General features: G+C 38.7%; 1 protein-coding gene across 2 annotated transcripts; it reads right to left on the minus strand.

Moving 5' to 3' along the window:
• Positions 1-415: 415 nt before the first annotated feature.
• Positions 416-15001, minus strand: LOC146001250 (asparagine synthetase domain-containing protein 1). 2 transcript variants are annotated; one of them, XM_083138552.1, is made up of 5 exons: positions 14873-15001; positions 11030-11230; positions 7253-8239; positions 4948-5118; positions 416-922 (listed from the first exon to the last, which is right to left on the minus strand). In XM_083138552.1, exons 1-5 carry the CDS (start codon positions 14936-14938, stop codon positions 497-499), a joined length of 1851 nt encoding a protein of 616 aa, XP_082994678.1. In that variant the 5' UTR covers positions 14939-15001; the 3' UTR covers positions 416-496. The 2 variants fall into 2 exon arrangements, with proteins under 2 accessions (XP_082994678.1, XP_082994679.1); XM_083138553.1 differs by lacking the exon at positions 11030-11230.
• Between the last annotated feature and the right edge of the window lie 102 nt (positions 15002-15103).

Consider the following 15103-nt stretch of genomic DNA (forward strand, 5'->3'; position numbering starts at 1 on the left):
CTTCAGTGGTGTAGAGCTTTGGTCCATACATCCACTGTTCTGTTTTCATTTGATCCACCCTCATACATATATCATCTATAAGTGATCAGTATCACACCAGAATTCATGTTTTGGGGAACGAAAGACATGGCAGCAAATTATTATACTGAATTGAAGTATTTCATTAAGAACTTTTAAAAGAATTTCTATTAACAGAACCTCTTAAAAACCAGTCTTGCACATAAGTTCAGTAATAATAATCACATTAGAAGCTGAAGCTGCACAAATGGCAATTGATATATTTTAATAAATTAATGATCTATTTTGCAAGGAGAAAAGATATCAATACAAGGGAGCCTTGAATATATTCAACCATTATATTATAGAGGTATTAATTTTGTACGGTTTAAATGCTACAAATGATGGCACTATCCAGTCTCTTAAAAAAAATCAAGTAATTTATTTATGTTGAAAAGTATACAAAATTGTAAACATTACAAATATAAAACAATGTTTATCATAATCGTTTACAAATATCCGATGCTCTCTCCCGACTACTCTCCAACTTAGCAATTCTTGATCCAAACTGCAAAGCTCTCTTTGGAAAAGCTGCTACCTTCCGTAAACCAAGCTGCCAAGCCAAAAGTCTCAACAATAGCTTTTCACCAACCCCAGGTGGAAGATCAGGAACGGGCACTGCCTTTTTCCATACAGGCAAGGAATTGAGGAAGGACACTACATTCTCATCCAAGTACGGAAACCTCGCTTCCCGTCCATGATCTGTAATCACACGGTTGTCTCTTCCAAGATTCCGTGTTGATATTCTGGCAACCTCACGCTGTATTTCAGAAGCCAGGGCTTCCCATCCGCCGTTAGCAAGGCAGAACCTGTGTCTCGAGTAGCCTCCCAGTTGTTCATCAGCTCCCATACCAACAAGGACTATCTGAAAATAAACAAGCATACAATGATGTGTTTCTAATTTCACATTTGCAAAATGTATCTACACTGAAGAGTATTTGAGTAGCTATACATCTTTGCACTTCCACAAGAAATAAAAGCAGTATGCATTATTTGTGAAAGTGGTGCATACAATGGCTAACTTATGTTTAAATATGCTAAAGATATGTTTAGTATAGTCCTCCTCCGTGGCCGTGTGGTCTAAGGTGCTGTGCTTTGGGCTCCGACTGTGGGACGGCATGGGTTCAAGTCCACCTGGGTTTAGTCTCTGGGTTCCTCAGCTTGTGTATACAGAGGTTGTTCGCTTTATATCCGACCACTGTCGATTCGGTGCTGCCACCTGGTGTATCATGCTGGAACTATGGGTCTGCTGGCGGGAGCAGTGTTGTAGATGCATGAGTGTTGGTAGTGAATGTTATCAAATGGTGCCGAAAATCAACCGGTATTGGGAGGGTTACATAATGGCCCTTTTCCATGCTAAGTTTTCATACGTATGCATTGTGAAACAGTGTCGGGTAAATGGGTTAACACTCAGGATGACTACTGCGAAAGCTATTGTGGCAAGTTACACACAACAGGCTCTCCTTGCGAAACATTCACCCACAAAAACCACCAGGAGAAGGGCTGCAAGCAAAGTGTCACCCGTAATGCTAAGGGGGATCCGTCGATTGCCGTGCCAAGAAATCCCCCAACTCAACGTGATATGGCCCACAGATTTCACCTCGCACTGTCAACTGTGAACAAAACAATTTGCAAGCGCCTCAGGTTGAAGTGTGTGCGGAAGGCACATGTACACCACCTTCTACCGCGTCACATTGACGAACGTAAGACGAACGGCAGGAAACTGTATGAAAAGTACCTGGCGGGTTCTAATTGGAAAAAGTTGTCACAATGGATGAATCATATGGCCATCTCACTGCTGGTGGTCACATTCGGGCGATCACATACCGTGACATTGAAGGCAAGGGGCGCAGCAACTTTGTTCGTCAGTGCAGGGAAAGTTTCCCTCGTGGCTTTATGGTTGTGACGGGATTCGGATATGAGGGTAAGTTGATGATACGCAAGGTGGACAAAAACGTGAAGGATACTTCCAAGACTCCATTCTGACACCTATCTATCAGAGAGACATCCCACAATTGTATGAAATGGACGCGAACCAGGTAATGATCCATATGGACAAGGCTTCGAGTCATACCGCCAGAACATCACTACGTTTTTATCAGGAAATGGCAGAGGAATTAGGAATTGTGTCATTCCGTTTGAAGATATTCCTGTAAAAAGCCCAGATGCCAGTCCAATGGATTTTTGCGCATTTGGACTGTTGAAACGACGTCTTCAACATCGCCGCCCGCGCACTCTGGATGGTCTATGGAAAGCTTGCAGGGAGGAGTGGGACAGAATTCCCGTGCCTCTCCTGCGCCGGAGCTTGCTGCAATGGAAACTGCTATGCCAGGTGATAGTCCACAATGCTGGGGGTCCAATAGAACATGATCGGTGCTGGCGGCGCGGTATCTCTTAAGGTGAGTACCCGTCAAAAATGGTCGGATATGAAGCAAACAACCTTCTGTAGGACAGGTGGCAACACACCATCATAAGGAAATTGGGACGCTATGAGCGAGTAGCATAACCCGGTCATGGATATCTCCTGTAACGTGCTGACCACACGTCACCCCTCTTGGTAGGATTGTGGTAGGAAGACTGGCAGTCGGGAGATAGGCCAAGGCCCATACGTGCTGTAGAGCCATGGGTTATTATTATTATTATTATTATTAACATTTTAGCATTGAATGATAACTACAGCAAATCAAATATTGGCTTTGATCCCTTTGCCTCTGATCATTGGTCTCATTACTGGTGGGTACCCACTATCAAAAAATAGATATCTGGTAGGATTTGAGGGTTGAGCAATTTGAAGAGGAGAAAGGGAAGAATAGAGCTGCCATTCAGAACGTAAATGAGCTTGTGACTGGTATCAAGTGCCCATACCATGAAAGCTGATCTCAGTATCTCAATAAGTCTTGTGAATTAGTGAAAAAGTTATTTAGAAAGCAGTCATACTGAAAATGAATAACAATAATTTGCAATTTCCATGTATTTTTTATGATTGTAGTTTCATAATTAAAAATTCATTGGAAAACTGTAAAATTTATAACTACAGGGAAAATGTATGTATCCACCTGTGCCATGTTGGTGGTGAGGTACTTCTTAGAAAGCACAAATCACCTAAGCATTGAGGGGCTAATATGCTGGAGTAAACATGGAAGAATGAAAACACAGCGCTGTTTCACTTTAAAATCAAAATTTAGCAAGCACCACATCAAGTGCTGAAACTGGGACTACCTAAAAAGTAAATACACTCATATTTCATGTCACATCCTTAGAATGAAAAGAATACACTCAGCGAATACAATAGAAACTTGATTTTATGTTTTCAGGGAACCAAAGTGAAAGAAAGTGAAAGAAAATGGGAAACCGTTATGGTATTTTGCTCTGTTGGGACCATAAAGATTAAATATACAGTGTGTTTCAAAAAATTTGATATTATTACAGATATAAATATCTCAGTAACTACATAGTCAAAGTAAAGGAAACTACACAGATGTTATCTTCAACTCAATAAGATTTATGCATAAAAATTTGAATAAGAAATTCAAAGGTATGTGGATGTCACAAATGATTGTTAACAAGTGTTCAATATGAGCACCGCCTAAGAGACGGCACACGTCAAGTCGGTAGTCCAGCTCCTGTCAAAATACGCTGCAGCATGTCTGTGGTAACAGCCTCCAGTGTGGTGGTGGTTCTCTACTGGAGTTCTTCTAGGTTTGTAGGAAGAGGGGGGGGGACATAGAAGAGGCCCTTCACATAGCCCCAGAGAAAAAATAGAAGGGGTCAGGTCTGGTGAGCATGGCAGCAATTTCAAAAGCAAATTATCTTCATCATTAGCATGCCCAATCCATCACCCTGGCAGTGTATCATTAAGATACGCCTGCACAGTGAGCTTCCAGTGAGGTGGTGCCCTGTCCTGTTGCAAAAGGAAGTGTTCATGTTCATTTGCAATGAGTGTATTCATGAGCCATGTCTGAAGCATTTGCCGATAATCATCGCCGGTCACATTTCCGCAAAGAAAAACAGGAATGAAGATGATTCTTGGAGATGGCACAGAAGACAGCCACTTTTGGTAAGTCTCTCAGTCGCTCGAGTGTGGCAGGGGGACTTTCTTCGCCCCAAATGCAAACATTATGCTTGTTGACTTTGCCATTCTCGTGGAATGTGGCCTCATCACTAAAAACAAGACATGTATGAAAGTTGTTTTCATACCACATTACACATTGACTTTTGAGGTGTTTTTACACATACTGTTAAATTTCCAGATCATTTGCACGAGAATTGGTAACGTTATTAGTAGGGCTAGGATTTTTATGACCTAAAAACCACCAAAATATGCAAAATAAAATATGATCTTATGACCTAAAATTTAAAAAAATATGCACTATAATTTGAAAAATATGCCCTTATAACTGGACTGTTTCAAACATCAATATCTAAATGCTGAGATATTTTCACATACGTACTATTTTTAGTTCAATTTATGGGCCCTGAGTTGTAATACACAATGAATACTTTCTCTAAATTTTCAAATAAAAATGAAAAAGATTTTGCTACAGTCCAAAAAAAATATCTCGAGTAAACATGGGAGTAAGAACGAATCCACTTCGAAAATGACTTTATATTTCTTGAAAATGCAAAAATATGCAGAATATGACCGAAAATATCATGCAAAAATGGCCAAATATGCCAAAATATGCCCTTAAAAAGCACCTTAACTTAATTAGTTTCTTCATAATATGAATTTCTATATGTTTGGGGAACACATCACCCTTAACAAAAAAGAAATATGCTAAGTCATGAAAATCCCAGCCCTAGTTATTAGATTACGAAATGATATGAAATTTTTTGAAATACCCAATATTGTGCACCATAAAAATTGGATAAATATAAATAAATATTTACTCTTGCTGGTGATATATATTCCTCTTGCAAATCTGACAGACATCCGATTCCTCTGGCAGCAAACCAAACGGCACAACCAAGACTGTCATCCAGAACAGTCTGCAGTGGATACACCAGATCTGCTATTCTCTCTTGGCGCTTCTGAACCAACTCAGTTTTGGTAATATTTATCTGAAATCAAGCACCATAGAAAGAATTAGTCCTTATGCATATGATTCCAAGCTTCTGCAAAAGGAATATTGTTATTACATAGTTTGTTAAATCAACAAATAATAAGAGTATTACTTGAATAGAAATAAATTAAACTAAACTCCAGACTCCAGAGCAGCTTGTTTGTTGGGTGAGAACTGCTGTACATCGAGCTCTGGTTTTCAAGACCGGAGCCCGCTACTTCTTCTTTTCAATTAGTTCCCCAATTGTCCTCACGACACTCGGTCAATGCTGTAGTTTTGATGGAATCCACCAGGAATCAAACCTGGGACTGCTTGTAACAAAAGCAAGAGCACTAAACATTTGGCTACGCAGGAGCTGCCTAGAAATAATTCAATCTATACAAAATTTGTATAAAGTGGTCTTACTTACATGAGTGAGTATTGAACTTCAGAACTACGTTTCGGGGTTCTGCCCCCTTCTTCAGGTTCCTTTTCTTCTAGGCACAAATCATTTTATGCCACGTCAAGAGTGTTAAAAGGATTGGTTAAAAACACTTGTTAAAAACCAGGTCACAATTCCATTAAACCCTCCAGCTAAATATTCTGCTTCAAGGTGTTCCCCATTTTCTGTAAAACCTCTTCTCCCGGGATCCTAATCCTTTTAACACTCTTGACGCAGCATAAAAAGGATTTGTGCCTGGAAGAAAAGGAACCTGAAGAAGGGGGCAGTCAAACCCCGAAACGTAGTTTCGAAATTCAATACCCACTCACGTAAGTAAGACCACTTTATACAAATTTAGCATAGATTGTATTATACAGTGAGTAACTCACACAACACGTAAACTAGAAATAATTACATTAATCATGTACCTACATATTTAATAGGTATAGTACACTAGTGATATCGGTAAATACAGGCACACTATGAGGGCATTTTGAAAAGATTTGCCTCCTAATCAATAACTCTGGCAAGATGTGAAATTGGTGTGAGAATAATCACTGATTCACTGACTGTTGTGACATATAGCAGCAGCGTTCACCTGCAACATCTCGCTTGCACAAAATAGTGAGTAAAATGGCAACGTACATGGACGTGTGGTTGAAACAATTTTCTGTTATTGAATTCCTCACAGCAGAGGATTGTGCGGCAGTTGATATTCATTGACGAAAGAGTGTTGTCTATGGCGATGCCTGTGTGGATGTGAGTGCTGTCGGGAGGTGGGCAAGGAATCTGTAAAAGTGACAATCCGGCCACGACGAGCCTGCATGATCAAGTCCGCAGTGGACGATGCCTAACAGCCACGGATGCACAGGAAAAGTGTTGACGACCATCTTTTGGGACTGAGGCGACAGAATTTTTGGAGCACGGAACAACTGTCAACTCCAATCGGTACGTGAAGACTTTGGAGAAACTCCGTGCACAATTACTGCGAGTTAGGCCTGGCAAGGATGAAATTCTTCAACATGACAATGCTCGCCCACACATGAGTCACCAAACACAGGATGCATTGCAGCATCTCAAATTCCATGAGATTTTACTCCATCCACTGTACAGCCCAGATCTTGCACCTTGCATATAGTTCATGTAAGTATCTTGCATAGGAGGCAAAACTTGATAACTTTACTGATTCAATAGCCAAGTAAATGGCCTGCAAGTTGACGAAGTTAGCCAGCCTCTGTGGCAGAGTGGTTAGCACAGCATGCTACGATGCCAGGGGTCCTGGGTTTGAATTCTGGCATTGGTCTTTTGTAAGTGTCCCTTCATAAGTTTCTTTTTACCATCATTCATCCTCATCCTTGTGATTAGCCAAAAGTGGCAGAAATGCAAAGTAAAATAAACCAAATTGAGGAAGTCGGGATTCATTTTTATATCTAGTTGCATTTCTAGTTAATTAAGAAAACTGGTAAGGTGATTTTAAAAAATGTATGTACAACTTTTATCAATCCATTTAACTATTTTTAAAACTTTTCCTGCTGCCAACCACCTAAAATAATTGTTACAATATAAGACATCATTAGTTCATGTTTTTCTTACACACAAATACTTATTACAGGAATATTACATATGAATTTAAGAAAATGAACAAGAATGCAACCCACTTCTTTTTTTCTTTTTTCTTTTTTTGTCCCTACCAGATACAAATGCCACTTACCTCTACAAAATTCCACTTTCTATAAGGGCTTAACTGCCGGAGTTCCTCCACTGATTGTCTCCCTGTAATGCGATCAGGAACTTCATAATCCGAAGGCAGCTTTTCTTGCACTTTCCCCTTCATCCATCTTCTCTGTTTTCTATTTTGGGGAAGGATCACCTTATTCTCCTGCTCAAATGCAACATTTAACAAGTCTATGGCTTCATGGGCGGGAACAAACATGTCTGCCAGGAGAGCTAATATGGTGGAATCCAAGCCACCAGAGAAGAGGACGGCTATCTTTGCATGCGTACAACTTGCATTCGATACCTGATTGGACTTTTCTATACAAATTTTACACAAAAGAGGATGCATGGAGACGCGAGTTCTTACAGATTCTTTTAACACCATCAAGAGTTCCTCGACATGCAATGATTGGTATTTCGCTGCAGACAACGACTGCAATACTGCCGATGCAAGAGTTTCTTTGTTAAAATGATTAACAACACTGAGGTCGTCCACTGTGGGTAAACCCATATTAAAATCACATACAATTGGAGAGTTAATTGTTTGATCAGCATCAATATTGATAGAAACTTGATTCTGCAAATCTTCACAACACAACAATCTGCCTTTCCATTTCCATGGAAACACTGTCAATTTCTTGCTTCTACATTCACTATTAAGCTCCAACACAAACACACCCACTGCTGGCACTTCAGTGAAGTTCCAAGCAGTTGCTCCATTCGCACCATCACAACTGTCGGAATCTTTTCTTCCAACTGATGAGAGAACAAACTGTTCTGTGGCAGATCCACCCCATGACCACAACAAACTATGTCTCCCTAGAACGTCACGACCAAACCATAATTGCTTCCTTTGGCAGTTCCAGTAAATCAAGCTCCACGGTCCTTTAATTGAACAGAGGACACCAAGAATTTCTTCATTGCTCTTGCAATCATGAAGAGAATTAGACAAAACTGCAGTATCGCTTGCGCCCTTTTCTACCTGCAAAAAATAAAAAGGAATATGAAATATAAATTGTTATTCTTGTTAAAAATCCACACAAAACCAATAAACAGCACGATAAAAGACACTTTAAAAGTCTGTTCAAGATTTAGTCTCCATTCTGGAGTCATCATCAGGTTCGGAACCCAAGCCACTCCAGGATGAAGTCAAAATCTTGGACAAATTGCCCTTTATCGTGCTGCTTATTTTTTTGTGTGGTTTTTAACAAGAATGTTGCCAGCACGTGACATACAATGTTTTTTTAATGTCATAAATTGTTGTTACAATGCAATAGTTAATTAGTAGGAAGGCCAAGACGAAGATGGAGGGATAACGTTGAGATGGACCTAAAGGAAATCCGTAAGGATTGAAAATATTGGGTTGATCTTGCACAGGATAGGGACAGATGGAAGGCTCGTATTGCTACAGCTATGAACCTTCAGGTTAAAAAAAGCTACAGAGTTAGTTAATTAGTAAAGAAACAGGAAAAAAGGTGTACTCTATATTTTTGTTATTTCAGATTGCTTCTTTTTCTCACCTCTCCACTTTTGTCATTACAGTAATGTGTAGCTTGAATACTACTCTTTGGAGTGATATTGGCAATGTTCCAGGCTCAGTGGCTAACTTTTGATGTCGCCACCAGGTTTCCAGGTTTGAGTCCCAGCATGAGCTTGGGTGTTCTTCGTGAGCATCCTTCATCAAGTTCATCACACATCCTTGTAGTCATGATTAGCCAAAAGTGACAGAAAAACAATGTACAATTACGAAATTCAATTTAAAGCGGAAGGATCCCAAGTTTCCTAGCCTCTAAGAATATACATATACTATCATGGTTGCTTTATCTTATTTATCAATAATATGGGGGGAAAAAATGCAAATTTTGATCAATTGGGACAATAGATATGTATGTGTGTGTGTGTAAGTAAATAAGATGCAAAATAATCTAACAGTTATTGTTAGTGGTTTTTATTTTATTTTATCTGCGACGTTTCGGTCTGGTTTCGCAGAACTTTTTCAAGCTACACCAAAATATACATACAACAACACAACCTGTATTGTGTAGAGTGTAGAGTGACTAGCCATGTGAGGATGTGTTCTTGTATGTATATTTTGGTGTAGCTTGAAAAAGTTCTGGGAAACCAGAATGAAACGTCACAGATAAAATAAAATAGAAACCACTAAAAATAACTGTGTTAGATTATTTTGCATCTACAAAAAGTAGTTATGCGAACCTTTAAGATGAACATAGATCAGTAAATAAGTTATACAAAGTAATATTTTAAGAAATGGACTGTTGCTTTTAATGAATATGCCTTAAATAATGTATTTTGTTACTGTTGTTATTATAATCCTACAATCTGCACCCACTTTTATTAGTGGGTTATTTCTGAAGTCCCTTTCTCTCTACATTTCAAACACTAGGTATTAATAATCACATATATGCCAATACCACTAACTAACTAACTTTCTAGCCTTCTTCAACCCAAAGGATTATGGCTCCAGCAACACAAGCTTTCCATCTGTCCCTATCCTAGGCAAGATCAATCCAAACTTTTCCATCTTTACCGATTTTATTTAGGACCCTCTCAACAATATGCCTCCATGACATGAATACTAACTATGCAGTTCTAAATTATGTAACCTTCTAAACTCTCCTCATCCCTTTTACATCCAAATAGTTTTCTAAGGATTTTATTTTCAAATACTCTTAATGTATGTTTCTCTTTCAAAGCAAGGGACCAACAAGTTGTATTTTGGTCATTAATGATCCCTTTCCTCATAAAAGTGTAGTTGATTATACACAAAATACAAAGTATTCTGTACACTTAATACACATGTGCATGTATCACCAGATCTGTATATTACGAGGGCTATTTTTTTCAACCTCCGATAGGCCATGAAATCAAAACCACAGTGAATAGCAAAATGGTTTTATTGACAAAAGTTATGTACATGTATAATCTACTTTTCAACGTAATCACCAAGATGATTCAGACATTTATCGTACCGATGCACCAGCTTTCCAATACCCTCTACAAAAAAAGGTGCCGCCTGTCTGTTGAGACACGTCTGCACGGTGTCCTGAAGCTCCTCCTCATTAGTGTGGAAGCGCCATCCTCCCAACCACTTCTTCATCGCTGGGAAAAGGTGGAAGTCACTCAGCGCCAGGACTGGGGTGTAGTGATCAAACACTCCCCAGTGGAATCGTTGAAGATGATCTTGGGCTGACCCAGCAACATGCAGTCTGGCATTGTCATGAAGCAAGACAATGCCCGAAGACAGCATGCCTCTCCGTTAGTTCTGGATGGCTCTGCCTAGTCTGCGCAATGTCTCACAGTATGCAGCCGCACTGATTGTGGTCCCAGGCTCCATAAAGTCAACCAGTAACACACCTCGCACTTGGCGGGAGAGTCGATTGTAGCAGACATTTCTACACGCCCGTCGCTCAGCTTCAACCGGAGCATTGGTCTTGGCAGTGGTGGTGGTAGTGGCAGGGGGAATGCCAAGCATGCTGCGTGATGCCCTGCTTCCTAGCGCTTCACCGGCCAGCACCATCGGAGGTTGAAATGAAAATAGCCCTCGTATGTAACATGTGCATTTTTCATACAATACATGAAAATTAGATAAATTAATTTATTAGTTAAGTTAATATTCCATCTTTCTTATGGCATCAAAGTGTAATATTGCCTATGATTTTTCTGTCTGTTATCCTCTTTCATTTGGTCACATTTTATAATTGCCCAAATGTATTCATTGATTAATCACACTGCAGGAAATGGGAAGCCATACCTCAAGACCAGAAAAGATATCTCCATTCCACAGCAAGACATTTCCATCTGAGTCTACAAAAGGTTGGATAACTGCCTCTTTTCCTTGCATCCACAGTACATGACCCACAAAATAAATATTGCAGCCTGGATGTACTTCTGCTGTGTGGCTAGAAGACAAGTCTGGGCCTCTTCTCTTCAGGCAGTCATTGCAAACTCCTAGCTGTTGAGAAAAAGCATGAAATTGAGACTGTTTTGCTACTGTACAATTATAGCAAATTTATCAAATCATATCAATTTTGTGTTGATTTAGAACAGCTGAAATCAAATAAACAGCAACTCTGACCAATCAATTAATATTATTATGAAGAAAAATGTTGCTTTAAAAAAATAAGGATAAATTATATGGTTCACTGCAAAGAATCTGATAGGTGGCAGTGATCTGGGGGATAGCACCTTAATGCCATATGGCCAACCTTAGTTCAATTAAGTCCTAAAGATATTCTCATATACATGAAAAATTAAAAAAACAGGAAATATAACTTATTTCAAATGAAATAAAATGTGGTGATTAGTTCTGGTGCCTAAGAATAAATTGTTGTAACTATGAAGTACATATCCATGTGCATGAAAAACTGTCAAGAACAAAATGCTGACACTATTCTAATAAGCAGCTGCATGAGAGGAAAATATAAGTTAGTAGGCTCCTTGCAGTGATATTCTTGATTGATCTAACAATCACAGGATGCTGCTTTTTGTAATGACAAGGTTGTCACAAGATCATGTTTATCTGATTAATGCATTAGGTAGTCATGATAAGTAGTATGGCGAGTAGGTTAGGTGGTTAACAAACTTAATTTTTCCATTGACCCGTGTGTGACTTAACTTACAAATCTGTGATAGTACTTGCAACAACTTGAACACTGCACTAAAAAGATGTGCATTTAACACCCTGTTGTGCAAAAAAACACAGTTCCAAACACACTGTAATTGTAATTAATTACACGTTGAAGTGCTCTAAAAACTTTGGCCATGGTTGTCTAATGACTTTCACGGGCACAAGTTGTATAGAAGGTGGAGGAATGCATTTAGAATACTGAAGATTAGTGTGCGAGTTAAGTGGGAGGCCCAAGTTTTGATTGTTTAATTCCAAATTAATCATGGTTCACACACGTTTCTAATATGGTTCAATTTCTCATTGTGTCTGTACATACACAATTGCTTGACTTATTTACTTACTGCATGTTTTCTGGAAAATTATTTCTTCCTCTGTATTTTCCTATGTGATTCGTGGTTTGTGAGTAGCCAATCATTTACTACTGACTTGGTTACAAACCGCTGCTGGCATCTAGGTCATATGCATGGGGTCTTTTATATAATTAAGTGTACGAATAGAAAAGTTGTACAAAAAATTGCATGTTTATCTTTCAGTTTAATTTATTATTGTCATTGGTTATACAGAATTTAGGTAAGATTTTATGTTCCTAATGATATTAGTTATTGAATTGTAAAGAAGCAATTTCAAAAGAGTGTATTTCCTTTCAGATATTAAAGCATTTTCCTTGAAAATCCGTGTGTACGAATAAGAATGTTAGGTATGACTGAAGATGACCAGACCCCTCTCCAATTTTCTTCATATTTGGCATACTTACTAATTGAGGCCTGCTAATGACGAATCTGAAGTTAAAATTTGTCGGAAACGGCTAGAAATTGCAAAATAATTGCGAACCATTGATGCTAGCCCCACGAACCATTGATGTGTGGTTAGGTGAGGCAAACATAGTTAAAATTTTGTGTCGTGGTAGTATCAGGATCTAGAAATTGCAAAATAATTGCGAACCATTGATGCTAGCCCCATGAACCATTGGCGCTAGCCCCGTGAACCATTGGCGCTAGCCCCATAAACCATTGATGTGTGGTTAGGTTAGGCAAACAGTTAAAATTTGGTGTCGTGGTAGTATATATTTCCTTATGAAACAAAAATCGACGGTTTCCATTCCGAAAACTAACGCTTATTTTGCAATTTCTAGACGTTTCCGACAACTTTTAACTTCAGATTCATGATTAGGAGGCCCTCAATTAGTGAGTATGCCAAATATGAAGAAAATCGGAGAGGGGTCCATCATCTTCAGTCATTCCGAATGTTACATACTGTATTATACTATCCAGACGATATTATTGAAAAAATTAATTAAATGTTGTTTAGAATAAATGTACACCCTAAATTAAATTAAATGTTAAGTATCCCCGAAATGGCTGGAATTCTTTTATTTTCTTCTTTTTCACATTGGTACTTACGTATTCTGCATTCCTAAGGATTTTTGAAGGTGCCATTTCGTTTTTTTCACGCAAATAATCTCAATTTTCGACATATCGAGTAATTCTTGTTTGTTCATTTTTGCTAGCGTTACACACAATATGGCGGAGAAATCTTGACTAGCGTTGTCGATGATCAGTGGTTATGCAGTGTTGCAACCTTCTTCATCGAAAAATACCTAGTTTCGTGTTACTGATTTCGTATTTTTTTCCAGGTTCGGAAACCCCATGAACCATTCATAAATAGCCCCACGAACCATGCACGCCAAGGTTAGTTTAGGCAAACAGTTAAAATTGTCATTTTAAAAATTGTTAAAAACATTCATAAATAGCCCCACGAACCATTCACGTATAGCCCCAGAAACCATTCATGGATAACCCCATGAACCATTTACGGATAGCCCCAAGAACCATTCATAAATAGCCCCACGAACCATGCAGGGATAGCCCCACGAACCATTCATGGATAGCCCCACGAACCATTCATAAATAGCCCCACAGTTACATGCACATTCATTTACGTTATACTATTGTTACACAGTAGGAAAACCGCATTGTTGGAAACACTGACCGGTTGTTACGTCATCAAGCGCATGCAAAATTTGGTTCACTTAGTAGAAGGACATCAATGGAACAGGTTTTGTGCATCTGAGAGACATTAATGTTGAAAAATATATCGTTTTTCGCGAAAATTCATTCAGCGAGGGGAAAAAACACTTCCGAAACCTTCGTGGAGTATACAGAAACTCTTTTCGGTAAGTACTTTCTCCTGTAAAATTGAAGAAATGCGTTTTGGGGAGACTTAAATTTTACCCCAGTGTCTCCCAACATGCCTTTTTTTTTACGAGATTTTTTTTTTTTAACTATGCTTACCTAACCTATCCATCAATGGTTTGTGGGGCTATCGTGAATGGTTTTCTGGGGTTATTCGTCAATGGTTTCTGATGACACAATGAACATGCAAGTAGGTATTTTTCGGTTAAGAAGGTTGAAACACTGCATACCGACTCCAAATTGACAAAACAAAAGCAGGACGTGCAATGATCCATGACGAGTGCACGCCATATTGTCTGGTACCCAAGCGGAACAAGGAATACAAATAATGACTCGTAATACGAAAAGTTGACACTATTTTATGGAAAAAGACATAACTTCACCTCAAAGAATCTTCCGCAATGCAGAATAGGTAAGTATCAATGCTAAAATGAACGAAATAAACGAGTGAGAGGTGTTCGGGCTATATCGCATAATTGAAGAAATCCGTTCGGGCTATATCGCATATTTACCGAAATTTGTTTCAGTATATTTAAAATTTAGGTACTACTTTACTATACCGGAGACACCTATCAATGATTTATTTCGCAATTTTTTACATTTCTAACGTACTAAAAATGGTAAAGTGTTACCAAAATTTAAAATTGGTTGATGTTCCCAATTGGGAACATTTGCAGATAAAGGGTTAAAAAAAAAAGTCGCACACGGTGCACACAGGTTAGTGCAACCTGTACATCATTACATTATAAATGTCACCGATATTCTTCCAACTTACAGCATGAGATTCTATATGTTTTATATCTCCTTCTCTCTCAACTATAGAACAAAATATTCCACACATTACTTCGCAAAATGATCGATATTCATCCAACACAGGTTTTCAGTAATATTTTTATTTGCACGATCGCTCTCTGTAATCGCTACTTGCTAGTCTTTTGTTCAAGTAGCAGAACAGTATGAAACAATTGACATTCAATATACACAATCTACCCATTTAAGTATTTCA

The sequence above is a fragment of the Lepisma saccharinum genome, chromosome 17 (assembly GCF_977018435.1).
Source record: "Lepisma saccharinum chromosome 17, izLepSacc3.1, whole genome shotgun sequence".
In the NCBI taxonomy this organism is placed as follows: domain Eukaryota; kingdom Metazoa; phylum Arthropoda; class Insecta; order Zygentoma; family Lepismatidae; genus Lepisma; species Lepisma saccharinum.